The sequence below is a fragment of the Dromaius novaehollandiae genome, chromosome 6 (genome assembly GCF_036370855.1).
Source record: "Dromaius novaehollandiae isolate bDroNov1 chromosome 6, bDroNov1.hap1, whole genome shotgun sequence".
In the NCBI taxonomy this organism is placed as follows: domain Eukaryota; kingdom Metazoa; phylum Chordata; class Aves; order Casuariiformes; family Dromaiidae; genus Dromaius; species Dromaius novaehollandiae.
In genome coordinates this window covers 17,625,304-17,644,107 of record NC_088103.1, presented here as the reverse complement: position 1 = coordinate 17,644,107, position 18,804 = coordinate 17,625,304, and the positions used below count along the sequence as shown (strand labels likewise).

The 18,804-nt window shown below is 37.5% G+C and overlaps 1 protein-coding gene across 3 annotated transcripts in view; it reads left to right on the top strand.

The window, feature by feature from the left end:
• NRG3 (neuregulin 3) overlaps positions 1–18,804 on the top strand; it is a 456,623-nt gene that overhangs the window by 167,679 nt on the left and 270,140 nt on the right. For all 3 annotated transcript variants that reach the window (XM_064513775.1, XM_064513776.1, XM_064513777.1), the window contains exon 2: positions 17,701–17,830. In XM_064513775.1, coding sequence (XP_064369845.1) covers positions 17,701–17,830 — 130 coding nt within the window. The remainder of the gene's footprint in view (positions 1–17,700; positions 17,831–18,804) is intronic.

Genomic DNA, 18,804 nt, shown 5'->3' with positions numbered 1-18,804 from the left:
TGTGATGAAATGTGAGCCTAGAAAAATCTCCAGATATCGTAACATCACATTGCTGCATGCAGTAGATACTCAGCTAAAAAGTACTGTTCAAAAGATGATCTCTTGGAACCACCGTCTCAAACTGGATGTGTTGTGTGTAGAAAAATGCAGTATCACTTGCATTTTTTCTTCTATTCCATCACTGATATATTTCTTTTTTGAAACAATCATTAGTAACACTAATTGGCCATGTTAAGTTAATTAGATGTAAAGCTTTTTAAAATGTTTCTTGGAACATCCCAAATATTGGCCATACTGAAGGATGCTAATCTGTAAGTAGTCCTGGTACACAGAACGCGCAAGCACAGAAATGTGGGCTGTTCTAGTAACTGCTGAGACTTTGTCCAGCTATGACAGATGTCTTTGAAAATCCTGCTTTTCTTCCATACTGGCTTTTGGTGATTCTGTATACAATAATTTGTCACTTCTAAATAGGCAGTTCGGGTGTGATTTAGATCTTAATACTCAAAAGTCATTTCCTTCTAATTGAGCCTTGATATACCACTAAAATGTGCTAAGGTTTTCAGTCATACCATATATATGCTCATAGATAAGTCTAATAGCCTTATCAATAACTGCATGGCAGATACTGCTCCTTTTGCATTTAATATAAACCTCCAAAAACTCAGCTGCGTTGACAGAATTTGCAGATACCAATGTGCTCTGTGTCCTGCTTTGGTATCGTGTTGGCACCTGAACAAACTCTGCGTGCAGTGTATGCGTGAGTGGGAAGGCTGGATAATAAAGACTCAAGTTGATCACTTTGGCTTTGAAGTCCTTGTCAGCCCATAGGAAGAGAATTAGCTAGCAGAAACTATCATCGTGGATGTTTTACAGTACTAAGGCAATAGTATATGAAAATACATAAAACTGCTACACAGCCATGAAACCTGCTCAACTGGAAAGAAAAAAACAGAAAGAAAATATACTAGTTGGCAAATGGAAAGATACAAGCTGCCAAAAGGGATGTGAAACATTAGCTCTACTCATTCAGGATTGATTTTATTTTTTTATTTTTTTAACTTTTTAATATATTTTTGGAGTCGCCAGATGCTAGCCAGATTCCCAGTGCAATCTGGGTAATTTAAAGATTGTTCTAGGTTGTTCTAGTTTACTCTAGCCTCCAGTGCCTCTCAGAGGCTGTCACAACAAAAATGAGATCCATTCAGAAGAAAGAAATTCTGACTATATCCCTCCCCTAAAACTGCATATGTGCGTCTTATACATGCCAGTGGCTGTTTAAGGAGGCTGGCATGGGATCTGTTAAACAACTCTTGCAGTAGTGAAGCTTTTTTCCTATGCAAAAGATGGCTAATTCAGTCCAACACTATTGAAGCCAAAGAACTTCACTTGCTATGTTCCAGAGATTTTGATTGCTTACTTTGCTTTTCTCTACATATTCCTAGCTTTTGCTTAGGTTTTAATTAGGTCCAAACCATAACATCATCTGCTGCTTCTGACTGCATTTGCTCTTTGTGAGTGCATGACTGCGTTGCTCTTACTAAAAAGAAACTGAACATTGAGGCAAAGCAAAAATATCTCTTCAAAAAGAAAAAAAAGTTAACATGAAAGAAAACGTTACAACTAATGGTTGCAACCGTTGTAGTCTAGGCAAATATTAGGGCAGTTGGTCTGTAAAGCAAATGATCTATGTGTTTCCTGGGGAATGGTTAGAAAAAACTGAATCCTGGTTAGGGTGTGGGCATTTGTCTCAGTTCAGTGAATAACTGAGGGAGCTTGAACCTGAGTGGGCGAGGTGATAAACTGCTGTGAAGAACCACTGTTTGAATCTACTGTCCTGTTATATAAAGTGTCACAAGTATTTCTGTGTTGGAGATTTCACGCCGCATTGTGAAGTGGGCAGTGTTACATGAGAATTATTTAGAAAACAACATGGCTGGGAAAACAAAGTAAAAATTAATCATTTATTGGAAAAGAAGGGAGAGAGAGAGATAACTGTAATGAGAAAATACTTGTTTTGATTTCCTTCCACAAGCCTGAAATGGGATACTATTAGAGGAGCTGATTAGCAGTGGGGTTCATCTCCCGTGAACTTCTGACTGATTACGGAAATATTTTTGTAACCAGCTCACTTGATTCGTCAGCTAATTTCATGTTTGTTGGCCTTTTTCATTCCTCCAAGAGTAGCAGTTACGCTCTCCAGAGGGGTTATTACTAGGATTTTTGCTGCAGCTGCCAAAAATCTCCTGGCATAAAATCACTGTCTGAGTCAGCTTTTATAACTTGACAAGTTCCGAGACAGCTGCAGAAATGGTGTGTTACTATGTATTGGGCAGCTTTTGAATAGACATTGTCTCCTACTAGTTACAAAATGTCATTAAAAATTGCCTAGCACAATAGATGATCGTGAAATACTCCTTGTTTTCTGGTTAAGGGGTTAAAGGAAAGTGCAGCTGTTAGAACAGTTACTCAGTTGTGGCTACATGTATTACTTGTATTAGTGTTGATGAAGAATTGGAAATTGTCAAAAAAGGATGATACTCTTTTTCTGTTAACTTCTGTTACTCAGTTCGTTAAAACATGCACTATGAACAGCTATCACAGCTGTCACTTTTTTTTTTCTAACTTCTTGCTGCTAGAGTAGTGAATATGATGCATTTTCCAATTGAAAAATTATAAATGAGGTTAGTCTGCCACTGGAGGTGGTCAGTGTTGCATTTCCAAAATTCATAAATTCATATTACTACATTTGGTCTTCTGGAGAGAATTCTCTATTTTTTGTTCCACTTACATTGTTCCACATTACATTGTCTTGTAATTCTATGAACATTATGAATGCTACAGTTTGAATTAAAGTACTAGTTTAATTGGCCCTTTCTTTACCATACTAATATTTTCAAACAGAGCCTGCAGTCCTACTTCTTATGTGTAATTATATTCCATTTCTGTGCCCCAGCCTACATTTAATTTGAACAAGAACTGGAAATGAAGTTGTCAGTGCCTTCTCGCAAATACTCTCCTCCCCCTTACTTTAGCTCTATCAGATGCCAGCAGTGCTGATTAGTTGAACCTCCAAGCTGTTTTGTTTAGCACTGGAGAGCTGACTGCTTTGCATCCATCAGACTGGTATGGTGAGACACAAAGTACTTATGGTATTGCCCAAATTTCTCATGAGTGAAGGTAGGAGATATTTCAATTTCAACTATACTGAATTAATTTGAGTAATAAAGCAAGGATACAACTTCAACATGTGAAATCTAATGTTCTTTACTAGCTAATGTGGGTAAATGCCTGGGTTAACATGTATTTGATTTAAAAGTGTGGGAAAGCTGAGGAAGAGATTTGTTTTTTACTTCAAGGCAGGTTTCATGCAAAGACAATCTTACTGAAATATGCTTGCCATAGCTGTGTTTAGTCTGTATTATCTGGAGCAATTAACTGCAGAGTGGAGAGACTGGAAGGGCAAGCGTGGATCTTAATGCTTCTCCAAGGGAGAGAAACTGTTACATATGTTTCGTTCCTTCTCTTTCCTAATATGAAATATGTAAAATGTTTCTTGAAATATAAGAGCATGTAGTTAAGATTTGCAAGAGTGCAAATGTGCTATTTTAACATCATCGACTCCACCACTTTGACATGCAAGTTGTAGTCACTTTGTTCTGTCATCCTATCTTTATCGTAACTTAAGTGTAACGAAGATTAAGGTCTGGAATTTATACTGCTAGAAACAAATAGTGCAGACTTGTGTTTTCTGAATTTGTACAATGTAGGACTGAAAAAACAGCTATTTCATTTCTTTTCTCTTTTTAAAGGCTCTTTTCCTTCCATTACACTGCTTTGTTAGGTACACCAAATTACAGGGTTTTTTAAGTTAAAAAAGAAATAACTGTCTACTCCTATTTAAAAAAAAAAAAAGCTCCCCCACCCCCCAAGCCTAAAAAATAATTTGGTCATTAATGAAAATTAACTTGAATGTGTTTAAGATTTTTAGGTAGTGATCCTAATTAGTAGAAATTCTCATGGGAAATTTTTCTTCATTATCTACGATTGAAGTAAATGATTACTGGAATACCATTAATCATAGCTTTCAGAATTATTTTATTAAAGGGTGACACTGTCAAGGTTGACCTAAAGGTTTTACCTAAACACCCAAAATTGTAAGTTGAACCAAGTCAAGCTGTAAAAAGCTGAAATGTATGTACTACATAGTATTATGCTTGCCTAAGATGACTTCTGACTGTTAGTTTTGAGAGTTGCTCAAAACCAGACGAGGTCAGTGTAAATACTTTATTGAACTGAGGATGAAAGATACGATGCCCACAAGAAGCCATAACCTCCAAAAATGTTCTGTCAGCCAGAACTGCTGGTGGTATATACTACTCCCAGCAAATCAGGTTGCCATGTTATAAAGAATGTCTGGAAATGAAAGATAAGATCTATAGCTACTTTAATGGTAACCAAAACTCAGTAGCAATCAATACTTTTTATTGCCTATATACAATGTTATAATCCATGTTTATTTAATAAAGCTTAAGGAATTGTTAGTAATTACCTGTGCTGCTTTGCTCAAGGTGAGTACAATCATAGCTTATAAGATTAGAAATGTATAGCATCACTGGATGTAGAGACTGTGCTTTCAAATGTAACTTTTCAGTGCACTGTGGCTTGTGAAAACTAAAAGGGGGGGTCCTGACTGAGTGCAGGTCATCGAGTGCCCTGTGATTGCTGGTGGTCATGACCCTATGGGGCATTTTAGTGTGTGTAACACTGTACGAAAGCATCTTTCCTTATAGCTGCAAACTGTCATCTTTCCCTTATTGCTTTGCTCGCAGCAAGAAAATATATGTTGCTTCACTCTGCTAATGCTGACTACTCTCTAATGCAGGGAAGCCTAGCCAAGAAGTTGCAACTATTTTCAGCTCTTTTTTGTATCAGCTGAAGAGTTTGTGTTGCAGAGAGTTTAGCAGAAAAATCTGCCTCCAATATTGGGCAACGCAATGGTGACGGTTAGGGTTTTTTTAAATTATCTTGTTTTACAGTTTTTCCGAGATATAAAATACGGAAGTATTAAAACTAGTAAGCAATCGGACAAATCCTGAATCTGATACTTGAGAAAGAGGGGAGGAGGAAGGAAAGAAATAAGGATTGAGGGGAAAAAAAACATATTTTGTAACAATAAGATTTCCAACTGTTTTGATATTGTATTTGACTAAACACGCATGTATTTTTAGTTTGCTATATAAACTTTGCCCAAACTGAAATTTCTTTCCCAGCTGACCATGGCTACTGTTGCATATTGGAAGTTTTCAGCACTCTGAACGGGATAACTTAGCTTAGTAAAGTTGACAAAGTAACTGTCAATTCCATGCCCTTTGTATGAGGGCCACCAGATTCAATTGAATGTGGTAATTCAATAATAGATTACTGAGTGGGTTGGATGTGCTTGTAGCGGAGATGGGGTAGACAGCTTGGGGCTGCTGCCACAGGAGTCACATCCAGTCATCAGTCAGAACCCCAAGAATACAGTGAGCATATTCCACTTTGTCAGTAAAAGCAATCAGGTCCTAAGGTAGCATGAATCTATATAATTTGCTATAGCATTATCTGAATTACAAGTATTTCTGTTTTCTTGAATAATTTAATAGAGCAAGTAATCAACAAACTGCATTTCCCTCCATTCTCTCACCTTCCCTCTCTAAAATGTATCAGATAAATACAGAATGTTGTAAGATAATACATGTATTAAATTATTAAGTAGTATATAATTGTTGGAATATGATGTTCTTTCCTCAGAACAAGGACTGATGAATAGAGCAATAGAAATGATTAGTAGAATATTTTGATATAGGCTATGATCTTTTTGTCACTGGAATTGTATATAGTGGATTTGAATAATCTATGAATAATATTTATTCCAGTGTAGTCATTGTTAAAGAGACTTTGTCAAAATACGTCATAAGCCTTTATTTTCATTCCTTCAGTATTTCACATCTTTACATCTTCGCTTTAAACATCTATTTTCAAAAGAGACATAAAATTCAAATTTTTGTCTGTTTCAGTTAACTAATTTTTTTTTACCTCCTGTTTTCTAAGGTGGAAGTTTATATGCATCCTAGTAAGAACTGTCTTTTGAAACAAAGCATAAAAAACTGTAAAGGACAAAGCTGAAAAACATGTAGGTATTAGAGTGCAGTTTTTACAGCATTATATTTAATCCTGTGAATATCAGTAAGATGTTAATACATTTTTCTGTTTTCATTTATAAATTGGAGAAAATGAAAAAGATGTTCAACAAAGAGTTAAGAAGGAAATTTCCATAACAAGTATAGAATGAAAAAATGGTTAAGTAATGGCATTGAAGCTGAGCTCACGAGAGAAGTTTCCTCTAATTGTATGAGGAAGAACTGTATGGAGATTTAGCACTGAACCCAGCCACCTAGCAGAATTCTGGAATTCTTGTTGAATTTTTGTTGAATATTGCTGCTATTAATAAGTCCCCAGGGGTGAGCTAGGATCTTTCCCAAAGGAGAGTGGCAGATCAAATTAAAGCTCCTTTCAGCAGTGTTTCTGTTCTGCTTTTATTGGTCAGGACCTGAAACAATGCAACAATTGCCTATTACAGTTTTGTAAAGAATGTGACATTCTTTACTCATCAGCTTTATTCAGGAATGAATTTAAATTAATGAACAGCACTTGTAATAACTATGATTCATTCAGTTCAATACATAGGCAGGATCTTTTTACCAAACTTCATCTAGATTTTGTTTAGGATTGTTTTTTCAGTGTTAGGTTGACTTAGGTTTGGACCCCAGAGTTTGAACCCATCCTTTTGTGTGTGTTTAATACAAGACCAAAGGAGGAGCAAGTAAACCTAATCTGAATGTGACTCAAAGGCCAAAGAATTATGAAATAGGAAACAATCAAGTTCATATTCATCCATTAAATATTATAAAATAGTCATATAGAGGTTTTGATATTAGGTATGTATATTCTTGATATCCATTTATTACAAAATAGTCATACAGAGGTTTTGATATTAGGTATGTATATTCTTGATATCCGTTAGGTGAACCCAGTTCTAACCCTGCAAAGACTCAAGTCCAGTTCCTGACTCTTTAGTAGCCCACATCTGAACCTCATTATTCTGGCTCTTTCCTACCACAGCTGACTTAATGGTTTGCTATGTTGAAACACTAAGGACTTAGATTATGAAGTTATATACAATTTATCTTTCTAATATGTTTACATTAGAAAGTGCTATGCTAAAGATCTGAGCAATTTACTGTGTGCTGACAGTAAGGTCAAGGTGATTTACAGCAAGTGCACTTCTCACAGCACTGTGTCAGTTAGAAACAGACAGAAAAATATTCTCCTTATCTGAGGAATTTTGCAAGAGCAGTAGGACACATTAACGGAGCAGCACAGAATGAAAGAACTGTTGCAAGGACAACTTTACGTTCTCCTGCCTTTCTCCATTCTGTCCTGGGAGACTGAATTAAAAGACAAAATCAGGCAGTAAGAAGAATAAAGATGAGGAAGTGAGATTAAAAATAAAAGATGAGAAAGGATGTATAGGTCTCTTTCGGAAATGAGATGTGGAGAATAATGTTAATGTGTCATAGCCTGACTTTGTATCACCACACCGTGAGGATGTCAAAATGATAAATGCAATAGTGAATGATAACTTTCAGATTGTATGCCTTGGAAAGATGCATCAATTTAGAGTAAAAATTGCATTTATTATTTCCTTCACTCTTACTCAATACATTATTTGACCTACTTTAGTTCCTTTGACAGTGTCACACTACCAGTGAGGCAAACTACTAATAGACTCTGGATAGTTAGTACTTTTACATTGTTATGGTAAGTCTTTCCCAATATAACGAGTATAATCCTTTTCTTTCCATTAAATATCTATTTTTATCCCACAGTATTTTGGCAATGATTATAGGAAATGAATCATTCATTAAATCTCTAGAACACATTACTGAATAATTCCTGTACAACTTTAAGGAATTGCAAATGAGTCTACAGAACTATAAATCACAAAATATTTTGTTTCCAGGAGAACTTTCCTACAGGATAGTATATAAAGATTTGCAAATACTTATTATTCCAGATCTCTGATTGAAAAAGCCTTGGTGAGTAGTAAATCTGCAGTTATCATTAATGAAGAGGCCTTAATTAGCAGTTTTAGCATTTCTTTCCATTAGCAATAGTTGGGGAAGCTAAAGCCCCCTGGATCCACTAAACAGTGATATTTACCCTGAATGCCATTATTTGTATTTATTTCTGGTTGTAAATCCTGTAGGGTATTTTTCTTTGTATGAAGACTCTTGTGTATTATTGTGTTGCTCATTTAAATACATAAACCACAAGCTTTTGAAAAAATGTGCAATCTTCTCAAGAATGCCAAGGTTTTTAGGGTTTAAAGTTTTGTAAGTTGCTTGTTTATGAAAAACACTTAATTGTATTCTTACATAAATTACATAATAGAGAAAGAGGAAAGGAAACTTATTTGCTGTTGTTTGTTGTTCTTAGTCTAGACAATTTAATTCTTCCAATTAAGAGATGGTCCTGAGTGACCAGATTTACAGTTGTGCCCCTTCACATTTCTTAGTAAAATCAGTAATTTCTCAGCAGAGTCCCAATATCATAAGTCATAACTTTCCAGAAGTTTTAAAATAATCTCTATGTAAAGTAGAGCTTTGCAATGAAGATGAGTAATAGCCTCTTGGCAATTAATATCTTTGTATTATAACATAATGTTTATTCCCTATATTTTGCATAGCCCTTTTATTTTCTATCTACTTAAACCTTTGTATTTTGGAATAGTTACAAAAAGCATTGGAGATGTCTGAAGAGTCATTAATATGAGTGAACGCCTGCCTGAGTGAAGGAGAGTGACTAGGCACTGCAACACGTTGCTCAAGGAGATTGTGGAATCTCCGTCCTTGGAGGTTTTCAAAACTTGGCTGAAAAGGAGGACTGAGCAACCAGGTCTAACATCAAAGCTAGCCCTACTCTGAGCAGGAGGGTGGACTAAATTCATTCCAATTTAAATTCATCTATAACTGGAAAAACATGTGGACAACAGCTTGGTTTGCAGGAAAAAAAAATCACAAGTCATTCATTTTTACTTCCAACTTTATTGCTTCTGTAAAATTCTCATGTGGCAGTTATGTGCCTTAGAGCTAGTTGGAGGTTTCTCAGCTCTGGTGGTATAATTTGATTTGGTGATAGTGGCAGCAAAGCACAGCACACACTCAGCTGGAGAACAGGAGGTCCTCCAGGAGACCTCCTTGAAGGTCAGGTAAGTTCCAGCAGTTGAGACTGAACTGGGTTTGGGAGCCTCCAGCTGGCATTAGGAGTTTAAGATAGCAGACATGTTTATGCATGCATCTCTCAGCTTTCCTGAGAGATGAGAATGGGTGAAGTGGGCTGGGAAGGGACACCAGAATTTCAGAAATCTGTGTGAAATCTGTGTGGAGCCCTTCTTGGGGTGTGTGTGTGTGGGGGGGGGGGGGGACAGTCACCCACTTGTATACACTTCTCTCACTCTGCTTCTGAAACCCACAGAAACTTTCACTGTCTCCTTCTCTGCCCTCAACCATGTGTCGATAAAAGGGATTGTCTGATATGCTTGTAAAGGGCAAAATCACTTCATCCAAAAGAAGGGGTGTGTGTGATTTAATTAAGGTTTCATTTTATGCTGAAATAGATTTAAATTAAACCATAAGGCAATTGCCTTTGTTTACCAGTGTCTGTCTGTATGCATGAGTACTTTCCATAATTTTGTGCTATATATGATTTTCACATGAAAGTAAGAGTCTATAAAGCCTGTAACTAATTTGAGATGGTGAATGGAGTTTGTAAAATGAACTGATGTAGGTTTATTGCAGGGTTATGATGATACTTATGTACAAAGGATAAGAACAGTTAAGCAAATGGGTTAGATTTCACTGTTGCAGGGGCAGGGGGAGGTTCCCACTGTGAAGTATTTTAGGCTTGCACATAAAGGTGGAGGAAGAGTAAATGGTATGGAGTCTGCCTCTCTATTATTTTGTTCTTAGGTTGGCCAGATATTTATACTAGCCCTGAGGCAAACAGAAGCAGCCTCATGCTTTCTCCTGAAAGAAAATGTAAATAATAATTTAAGTGACAGTAGGAAAAAAAAGCCTGTGCAATACTAAGAGTTTTAGCAGAACCTGGATCATTTTGCTACTGTAATTCTCTTAGATTAAAAAAACAAATTTTTTACATTTTTTTTTTTTTTTTTTAAACATTCACAATATGGGGCAAACCAGAGTCACTTACAGGATTGGCTAGAACTGGGGCCTGTCCGTTCCAGGCTGCTCTCTCTTGGTCCTTGCTTCCAAGCTCCCACTCCTGCCTGCTGTGCTTCACAGATGTGAGGAAAAAGCAGTTGTAATCTACAAAAAAGGTTTGGAGGACTATTGCTGAATTTATTAATGTTTTTACTACATGTAATAATGATTGTAACACTAGACTTTACACTCTTTCTGTAGCAATGCTGAATTATTTAATCATTACACCTCTTTCTCTTATTTCCTTTTAAGTATATCAGATTTGAAAGTGCAAAGTCCTGAAGCTGTTCACTTAGACTTATTAACAAGGAACTAAGCAATGAGATTTTCTGAGTAAGAAAAATAAAAGCAGATAATTTTGATTAGCTTAGGGCAACTTTTTTTTTTAACAGTTCTTGATACATAATGAGTAATGATTGCTCCAAATTAATGTTTTTCAGTGGCCAAACTGAGCCAAAAATGTTTCTTTCACAAACCTTTGCTACTGCATTCTATGCACTCTACTATAGATTTGGTACATGAGGATTTGTTTATTGTTTCATTATGGCATGCCAGTGGTTGCAGACGTAACAGATGTAGTGTCCTACGCTTCTTTTCTTGTAGCGGCTTTTAAACTATGCAGAACTGTTCTGTTGTTTTTCTGAAGCATTGAGAGCATCAGTGCAATTTTTGAAGCACTGACAAATTTTTTGCTATCGTTTACTGCTTTTGTGCTGGCCTGCAAGTCATTTAATTCTACTGTATTTCAGTGTCTCTATCTGTTGCAGAGAATGTATTTCCTAGAGTTAATTTCATATCCAAGGCAAACAAAATAGATGCCCCCTTTTTGCGGCATTGGTATCTACCCTGTTCCATCTAATCTCAAGCACTTCTTTTGATTACTCCAATCATGTCAGCATACTGTCAGGTGGGAGGAACCGACTGCTAAGGATCAAAGGAGAGAGAAACCCTGGTGGGGATGCTAGATCCATCTTTGGCACAATCTTGAGTACCTCACTTCTTCACTGAACTCCTCTGTGAACTTCTTTCAGATTAATTAAACGAGAAGTTCTACAAAAGGACACCTTGAATATGTGTCTGATTGGCAAAAGCACTCTGCATCCAGAGCTCCCATCACAACTGTCATGGCTCAATTTTCAAAATAACTCTTCACAGTGAATGCTAAAACCTTTTAGAGTTTTAGTCACTTCTGTTGCTTTGCTGATAATATTGCTCCTAGATGCTGAACTTTTGAAAAACCCTGGCCCTTTGTGTCTTGTAAGGCTCTTTCCTGAATTATCTCCCCTTTGTTCGGCTTCCACAGATTTTAATATGAGCTGTTCAGGAGAGTGCAGCCTCTGATGTCCATTTGGCATGTACATAAATTAATTTCATTTGTATTCAGAACTTACTGTATTTAAGCTCTGATAAATGCGATCAGCTAACATCATTCTGAAATGATGCTAGTTTTATTTCTTTTTCTGCATTTGAGTTTCAGTTGCAAGATATCATTGTGTGCACTTTTTTTTTAAAACAAACTGACTTCAGAAATAGTGGTTGGTCGATTTGTTTTTCAAAGTTGTGAAAACAAAGGCATACTTCAATACACGAGGTCTGAAGCAAGCAAACAGTTCTCTGATCACACCTGGTATTTTGCTAACTGCTTTGGTAGCTTGAAAATCCTTGCATATTGTGGTATCAAACTGGTATACCATTAGGAAAATGACAACATTTTTATTTCTGGAAGAAGGTCACATTCCATGTTAAGAATTAAGTTTGGGAGTCACTGAAAGAGAGAGGGGAAGTGGGCTGATTTTGAAGACGTGACTTGTCTGTGTCTCATTTCTTGTGCTGTTCTGGAGTTTGAGCTGTTGTTTCTATGTGGTAGTGGATGTGATGCTCTGCTCTGCTCATCCGGGGCAAAAGCAGCCTGTTCAAGTACATGGTTGGTTATAACCACAGAGAAATGTTCCACAGGAATGTTTTTGAGTTAATTAATAACATGACAGCTTGCTTATATAATACCCCAAATTAAACATAAACATACAGCATCTCACTGGTTCAACTATCTTCACAATCTGGCTGGTAAGCTAACTAGTGTAAGTGATATTGTTTTGATGCATCTGTTGCTTTATCAGTTTGTTGCTAAGTTATAGGTGCTTGTTCATTTAAATCTGAAGTGTAGTATAAAAGCTCCAAGTATTCCCATATCTATAGCACAACTTTACATAATAGTGCAATCACATCCTTTTAAATGTTATTAAATTAAATATAAACTTGGCTGGCAAAAAGTGGCTATGGAGTATCTGCTTAAATAACCAGTATTCATAATTTTATTGCTAGTTAATACACTACTGCTTTAAATGCATGTAGTATTTTTCATATTTTCATTAAAATTTTTTGGCTTTAATTATAGGTAAGTACCTGCAAACACTTCGAGTAAGTTTAAACAGAAACCTTGTTACTATTTTCAGGAAAAAAGTTCTGATTTGTAGATAACATCTTTAAACTACAGTCATAAATTTTGAGCTAAAACCTAATTATTCTAACAGTCTCCCCAGCTACGGCCAACTGGTGTTTGGTTAGCACAGACAAGGGAAGATCTCTGCTTTGTGTTTAAAAAATGAGTCTGTCTTAAATATTTATTTTACAATTAATGACAACTCAGTCAAGAAAGAGCTACCATCACCTTAGGCTAAATTTTAACAAACACTGTACTTGCAAGTAATGTAAAGTTTTTTCCTCCTTATTCCTTAGTGAATATCTTGCTAGGGGGTTGGCATTTTCTCCCCCTATCCACCTCCTCATTTACTTCTGTAAGTGCAGGAATAAAAATCTTAAGTTACGTGTTTTTAAGACTCAGGCTATGTGAGTAAACAGAATAATATATAAACTGTTATATGTTCCCTTCCCCCTTCAAGACCCTTTTCAGTAGAGCTACCATGCAATTGCAAAATAGCAGGAGAGAAGCACTACACAACCCTATGAGAACTGCATGATATCCTGGTTATACAGGGTCATTTCAATGGCAATTTTTTGCCATCGACTTCAGTGAATATACAATTTAACTCTCTATATCCTATTAAATGCCCTTTTATATGACCTTTTTCTAGATTGCAATAACAATATACAAAATACATTGTCAGAAAGGATTTTTTTTACAGTAGTTTGCATATTCTACATAGAACCTATACCATTTCAGCAGTGACCTGCAGTTTTTTATGCAGAGCTCATGATCAGGAACTTTTTTCAGTTGTACTGAAGGCAGCATAAAGAGACAAATCTGAAAGCAAATTTGACAAGTCTGTATGAAATGCCTGAGTAAAAAAAAAATTTAGCTTTTGAAAGGAGGTCCCTACTGAAATGGAAGTGAACACACCGTACTTGAATATGGGAAATCTTAAGAGTTGAGAATTTCTTTTTTTACATCCCTTTTCAAAGAAAGTGGCCATTCTGACAAAGCTGCTTTTTTTTTTTTTTTTTTTTCCCCTGCAACTACTTTGTGAAATACTAATAACAGAGCTTATGAGAATTTTAGACTATTTAATAGCAGCAAGGCTGGAACAATATTCTGAGTGTTAGTGATATGGCCTGTGCAACTGAGACGTGACCTTTGCCAGGGTAGAGACAGCGGTTATACATAGCCAAATACTTCTGTGCATTTGAACCTGTTAGAACTGCACAAATATTTTCAGGATAGAGAAGGCTATAACTTAAAAATGACTTTTAATGAGACTATTATTAAAAAACAGTACAAATTCCTATCTCCTTTTCAACATAAGGAGTACTTTCCAAGGCTGTCATAACAGGACTATTAACATGACTGTTACCATCACTGTTATCTCAATATAAAATTGTTGTGCTCTATTTAAAAGAACAGAGACAAAACTCAAAACAATGTAAGAAAAGCTGAAATCATGTCCAACTGGAGAAAATGAAGCATCACAAATTGTGCCTGCTTGTAAATACAAAAGGCAATAAAGCAGGCCAAAAGCGAATGTAAAGACAATATCTGGTTAGTCTTGATGCTCTCTACTAGTTATGTGAGGCATTTGCTGATGATATGAAATTATTGAAGGTACTAAAGATGAAAGCCAGCTAGGAAGCACTCCAGAGGAAACTAAGCAGCAGATGAAATTTTGTGCAGAGAAACTAAATTCATGTACATGGAGGAAAAACGATACTAGCTTCACAATAAAAGGATGAGCTCCAAGTTGTCCGTTACCACGGGGCACAAGGTCTAGGAGGTGTATGGTCGCTCCCTCCACAGAAATGCCGGCTCAGTGCTTGATAAGCATCCCAAGTTTGAAAAGAAAAGGGGGCCGGGGGAAGGTGGGGAAAGCAGTTATATGAATTATTAGAAAAGCGATAAAGTATCATTATGGTACGTTATAGGTCCACGGCCTCCCTGCTCCTTGGATGCCGGCAGCCCTACTGGACGCGATGCGGGAAGGGCCAGGAGGTGCTCCGGGAAAGCCGCTCCTGAGCAGCGCCCGCAGCGGCCCCGCTGGGTGAGGCGGAGGTGCCGGCTGGGCTGCCTAACGCGGGGAGCCCCGAGGGCGGGCAGGTGGCCGCTGCCGCGGTGGCCCCGCTGCTCCTCGCCGAGGGAGGCGGCCACCGGCGCCTGGCACGCGGGCCGGAAAGTTCCCGAACTACCCCGAGGGTTCGGGAGGAGCAGGATGCCCGAGGCTCGCTCAACACAGCGCGCCCGGCCAGAGCCCGGCTGCGGGGAGCCGTGTGTGCGCTCGCCCTTTTCTTACCTCCTCCTGCCCTGCCTGACGCGGTGGTGGCAGCAGCCGCCGGGGTGCCGGGCCGGCTGGCCGCACTTGCTCCGGGCGGCGTGGCCGCGCTCAGTGCTGCTGCTCTGCCCGCCGGGCGCTGCCCCTCCCCGCGGCAGCTGCCTCGCCCCTCGCGTGCCGCCGCGCCGCCTCCCTTTAAGAGCGGGAGAACTTTCTGGAAGGCGGGGGGGGGGGGCACGCCGATTGCCTCGCTGTCCTTGGTGCTCAAGCGAGTTCAGTCGGGCGGAGAAACAGTTAAAACGGAACAAAACCTCTGAAGAGCACAACTGTAACCTAGATTAACCTAGGACTTAAAAATGCTGACTGCGACGAGGTATTTTTCAGTTAATTGCAGTAGAAGAGCAACATCCCATGCTTCAAACGTGTTCTGAGGATTTGTCACTATTGGAAAAACACTCTTTCTCACGCTGCGTGTCCCTGCGCCTTCCCTCCTGTGCCCGGGGACATCTCGGGTCAGCCCGGGCCTGGGCGGCGCCGCTGCCTTGGCGGGGGTCCCTCGGGGAAGGGGCGCCGGTCAGCACCCTCCTGCCAGAGCCGCAGCGGTGCAGTCGCCGTCCGCCCCTCGCTTCTAGTTACTGCTTGTAATTAAGTGCTTTCAAATATTCTCTAGTTTCAACTACTTAAAAAGGGATACAAATGTCAAATCTGATTACTGTTGCTGGTTTTTTTTTTTTTTTTTTTTTTTTTGAATATGCAAAATCTTAAGTGGTCTTTAAGCGGCCCTGTTTAAAATCGATCTTACCAGGTAACGGGGTCTTTGCTTCTACCTAAAGTTATTTTTGTTATATAAAACTCAGTTCCCGAAACGTCAGCAGACCTGAATGCCGTTGTTTGCACCTACGAACATCTCGCGTTGTTTCTAAGATACAGTGTGATAGATCTCACTGCAAGGTTTGTTTGCAGTCAGTAAAAACTTGGTTGTGTTTATGTGGCTTGTGCCTTTTCCCCCCCCAAGTACTGCTGCCTTGTGTTTCTGAAAGATGCTCATGTGCCTCATCTGCAGCAAAGCATCGGGAAAAACCACAGGACCTTCCGTTTTAGGTCTGTGCACTCCTTTGAAGGGAGACTTAACAGTTTATTTCCACGTTTTTTTTTCCTCCACTGAAAGCTTTGAACTGAAATATTTTTTCTCACCAAGCTTAGATTGTGGATTTTCTTTGTGGGGTTTTTAGAGCTAACTTTTCAAATTTAGGTTTATTAATCTTCCTTCACTTAGTCTGGATGACAGGGAAACCTTGTAGTACCATTTTTCTTCAAAATATTTTAAAAATGAAAAAGTGGTTACTTTGGAAGTTTTTGGAATTAAAATATCTTGTAAACTGTCACTCTTCATTCTTAGTTCATTTCTGAGGAAGAAAACTGAGAATCTCTTCAATCCTTGTATTAATACACATTTAATTATCCAAATATTCTTGCAGAACTGTTGCAGAGATTTCTTTAAAGTTTTTCGTATGTGTTTTGTTTTTCAGCTTTTGTTTTTATTTGGTTGATACTATTTTATATTTTTTATGAGCAAAAAGAGACCGCATGTGTTGGTATAGTTCCATGTGCAGGGAGCATGGCTTCGGTCCTTTGACATTTGCTATTACAGTGTGAAACTGAGTATTTTGTGACAGGCTGTCTGACGTACAATGAAATGTTCCATTACAGTTTTAGTATCTACTAATATATTAGATCTTGGTCCTTGTCCCAGTGAAGCGAATGACAATTTAATTAGGTTTTGAGAAGTAAGATTGTATGTGAGCAATGACTCTATGGAAGTCATTGTCGAATTCGAAAATCACACTTTATGAGTGAAATTCTGGCCTTAGCGAAGAGGGTTCGAGTGTCAGTCAGTCGTTTTCCTTTCTGAAAATGTCAGTTTATTGTTGATTAATCCAGCTGTCTTGGAAGTGTTGAAGAGACAAATTAGAATAGAGTTGTAGGGGGAAGACATATGGGAAACCTACAGATTAAGTACCTGAAATGAAACAGTCTGTAGTGCATCTTTTTTATTTAAATACTAAGCCAGTTTTGTGACTTGTACATCAAAATTGTCATTGGCTTTAGAATTTTAGTTTTTGTTTTTTAAAGGTGTTACTATATTAACCATTTTTGCTCATTTTTCTTTTAAAAAGTTTGTGCATTTTATTTATAGAACATATTTCAATAATTAATGTAAAAAATAATTGACCTACTGTTACAACTAAAGAATTCAGAATAGTGGAGGGTGAACCTACAATTGATTTCTTCAGAGAAGCTAGCGGTAATCATTGTTGCATAAAATTATAGGGTAGTAGGAAAAAATAGGTCTGTCTGCCTTTCAGAAGGCATACTCACAGGGTTTGAAATTATACTCCACCTTACTGCAATTTAGTTCAGTATTTCGGTTAGTATTTCCAAATATGAGATTCATTTTGTGGATATTTTTAACAAACTTAATTGAAAATAAACTTCAATGTGGCTGTAATATTGTTTGCCCTGTGCTTTTGCTATCTCTTCATTACTTGGATTGTCTTAATCAACCGATGTTACTGACACCAAATTTAACACATGTTTTAAGAACGCTCTACATTTAGCCTTACAGCATCTCTTTCCTTTTTTTTCCTCTATAGATACTACAACGTATTCCACTGAGCGATCTGAGCACTTTAAGCCATGCAAAGACAAGGATCTGGCATATTGTCTCAATGAAGGGGAATGCTTTGTGATCGAAACCTTAACAGGATCACACAAACACTGCCGGTAAGTCATTTGCCAAGAAGTTGGAGGGAAAAAAAAAGGGGGGGGGGGGGGGGACAGGATACAGCATTAGGAAAGTAAACATTGAGACTTAGAATTTTACATTCATAAAGCAGTGAATTTTGAACTAGATTGTGATCTGCGTCTTCATGTTTTGTTTTGGGGGGTCTTTTTGCTAGTCTGTAGCATTTATAAATATATAAATGCAGAGAGCAAGTTTTTGATTGCTTTCATAGATAAGCAAAATCTTCAATAATCTATTTTCTAATCGTATAAGCAAGTGTTAATATCTTTTGTTTTTTACATACTAAAATCCTAAGTTCCTTTGCATATTCAAATTAGTCCTTTATTTTGGGTACTTGAAGTAATGTTTTGACAATAGTTTTATTCACTGTTCATTAAGGGAGAGGAAGAATTGTTCTGTTAGTAGTTTTAGGAATTAGAGTTCCATATGTTTAATTACTGAAAGATAATATGGACTATCAGAGTCATCTGGGCCTACTATATACCTGTTACGCAGTTTTATACTGCTGTACTTTTGTTGTAAATGTCCATAAGCATATTAAATGCATGTGTGTTAAGAATATCGGAAAAGAAAACCAGTTTGCAAAATATAATTGTTCTTTATGTAGTGGTCAATAAAAAGGGTTGATGCACAGAAGAAATACTTTAACATCTTCCTCAGGAAGAGAAGAAAAAAGATTCTGAACTATGCAAATAATCTTTTAATAAAAGTGGTTCAAAATGAAATCCTGTAATTCAAATGACTTATTCTGCTTCAAAGCTTCTGAGGTATATCTGGCATACAGCATGTAAATTTAAGGTGTGTATAGGCATAAATTCCAAACTGAGCATCCTAATATATAGATATCTCTGATAAAAAAAAATATATATAAGTAGCACCTAGAATACTTAGAAGCTTTCCTGGAATACTTGGGACTTAAACTGCTAACTCCCACTGAAAGTTCATCAATTAG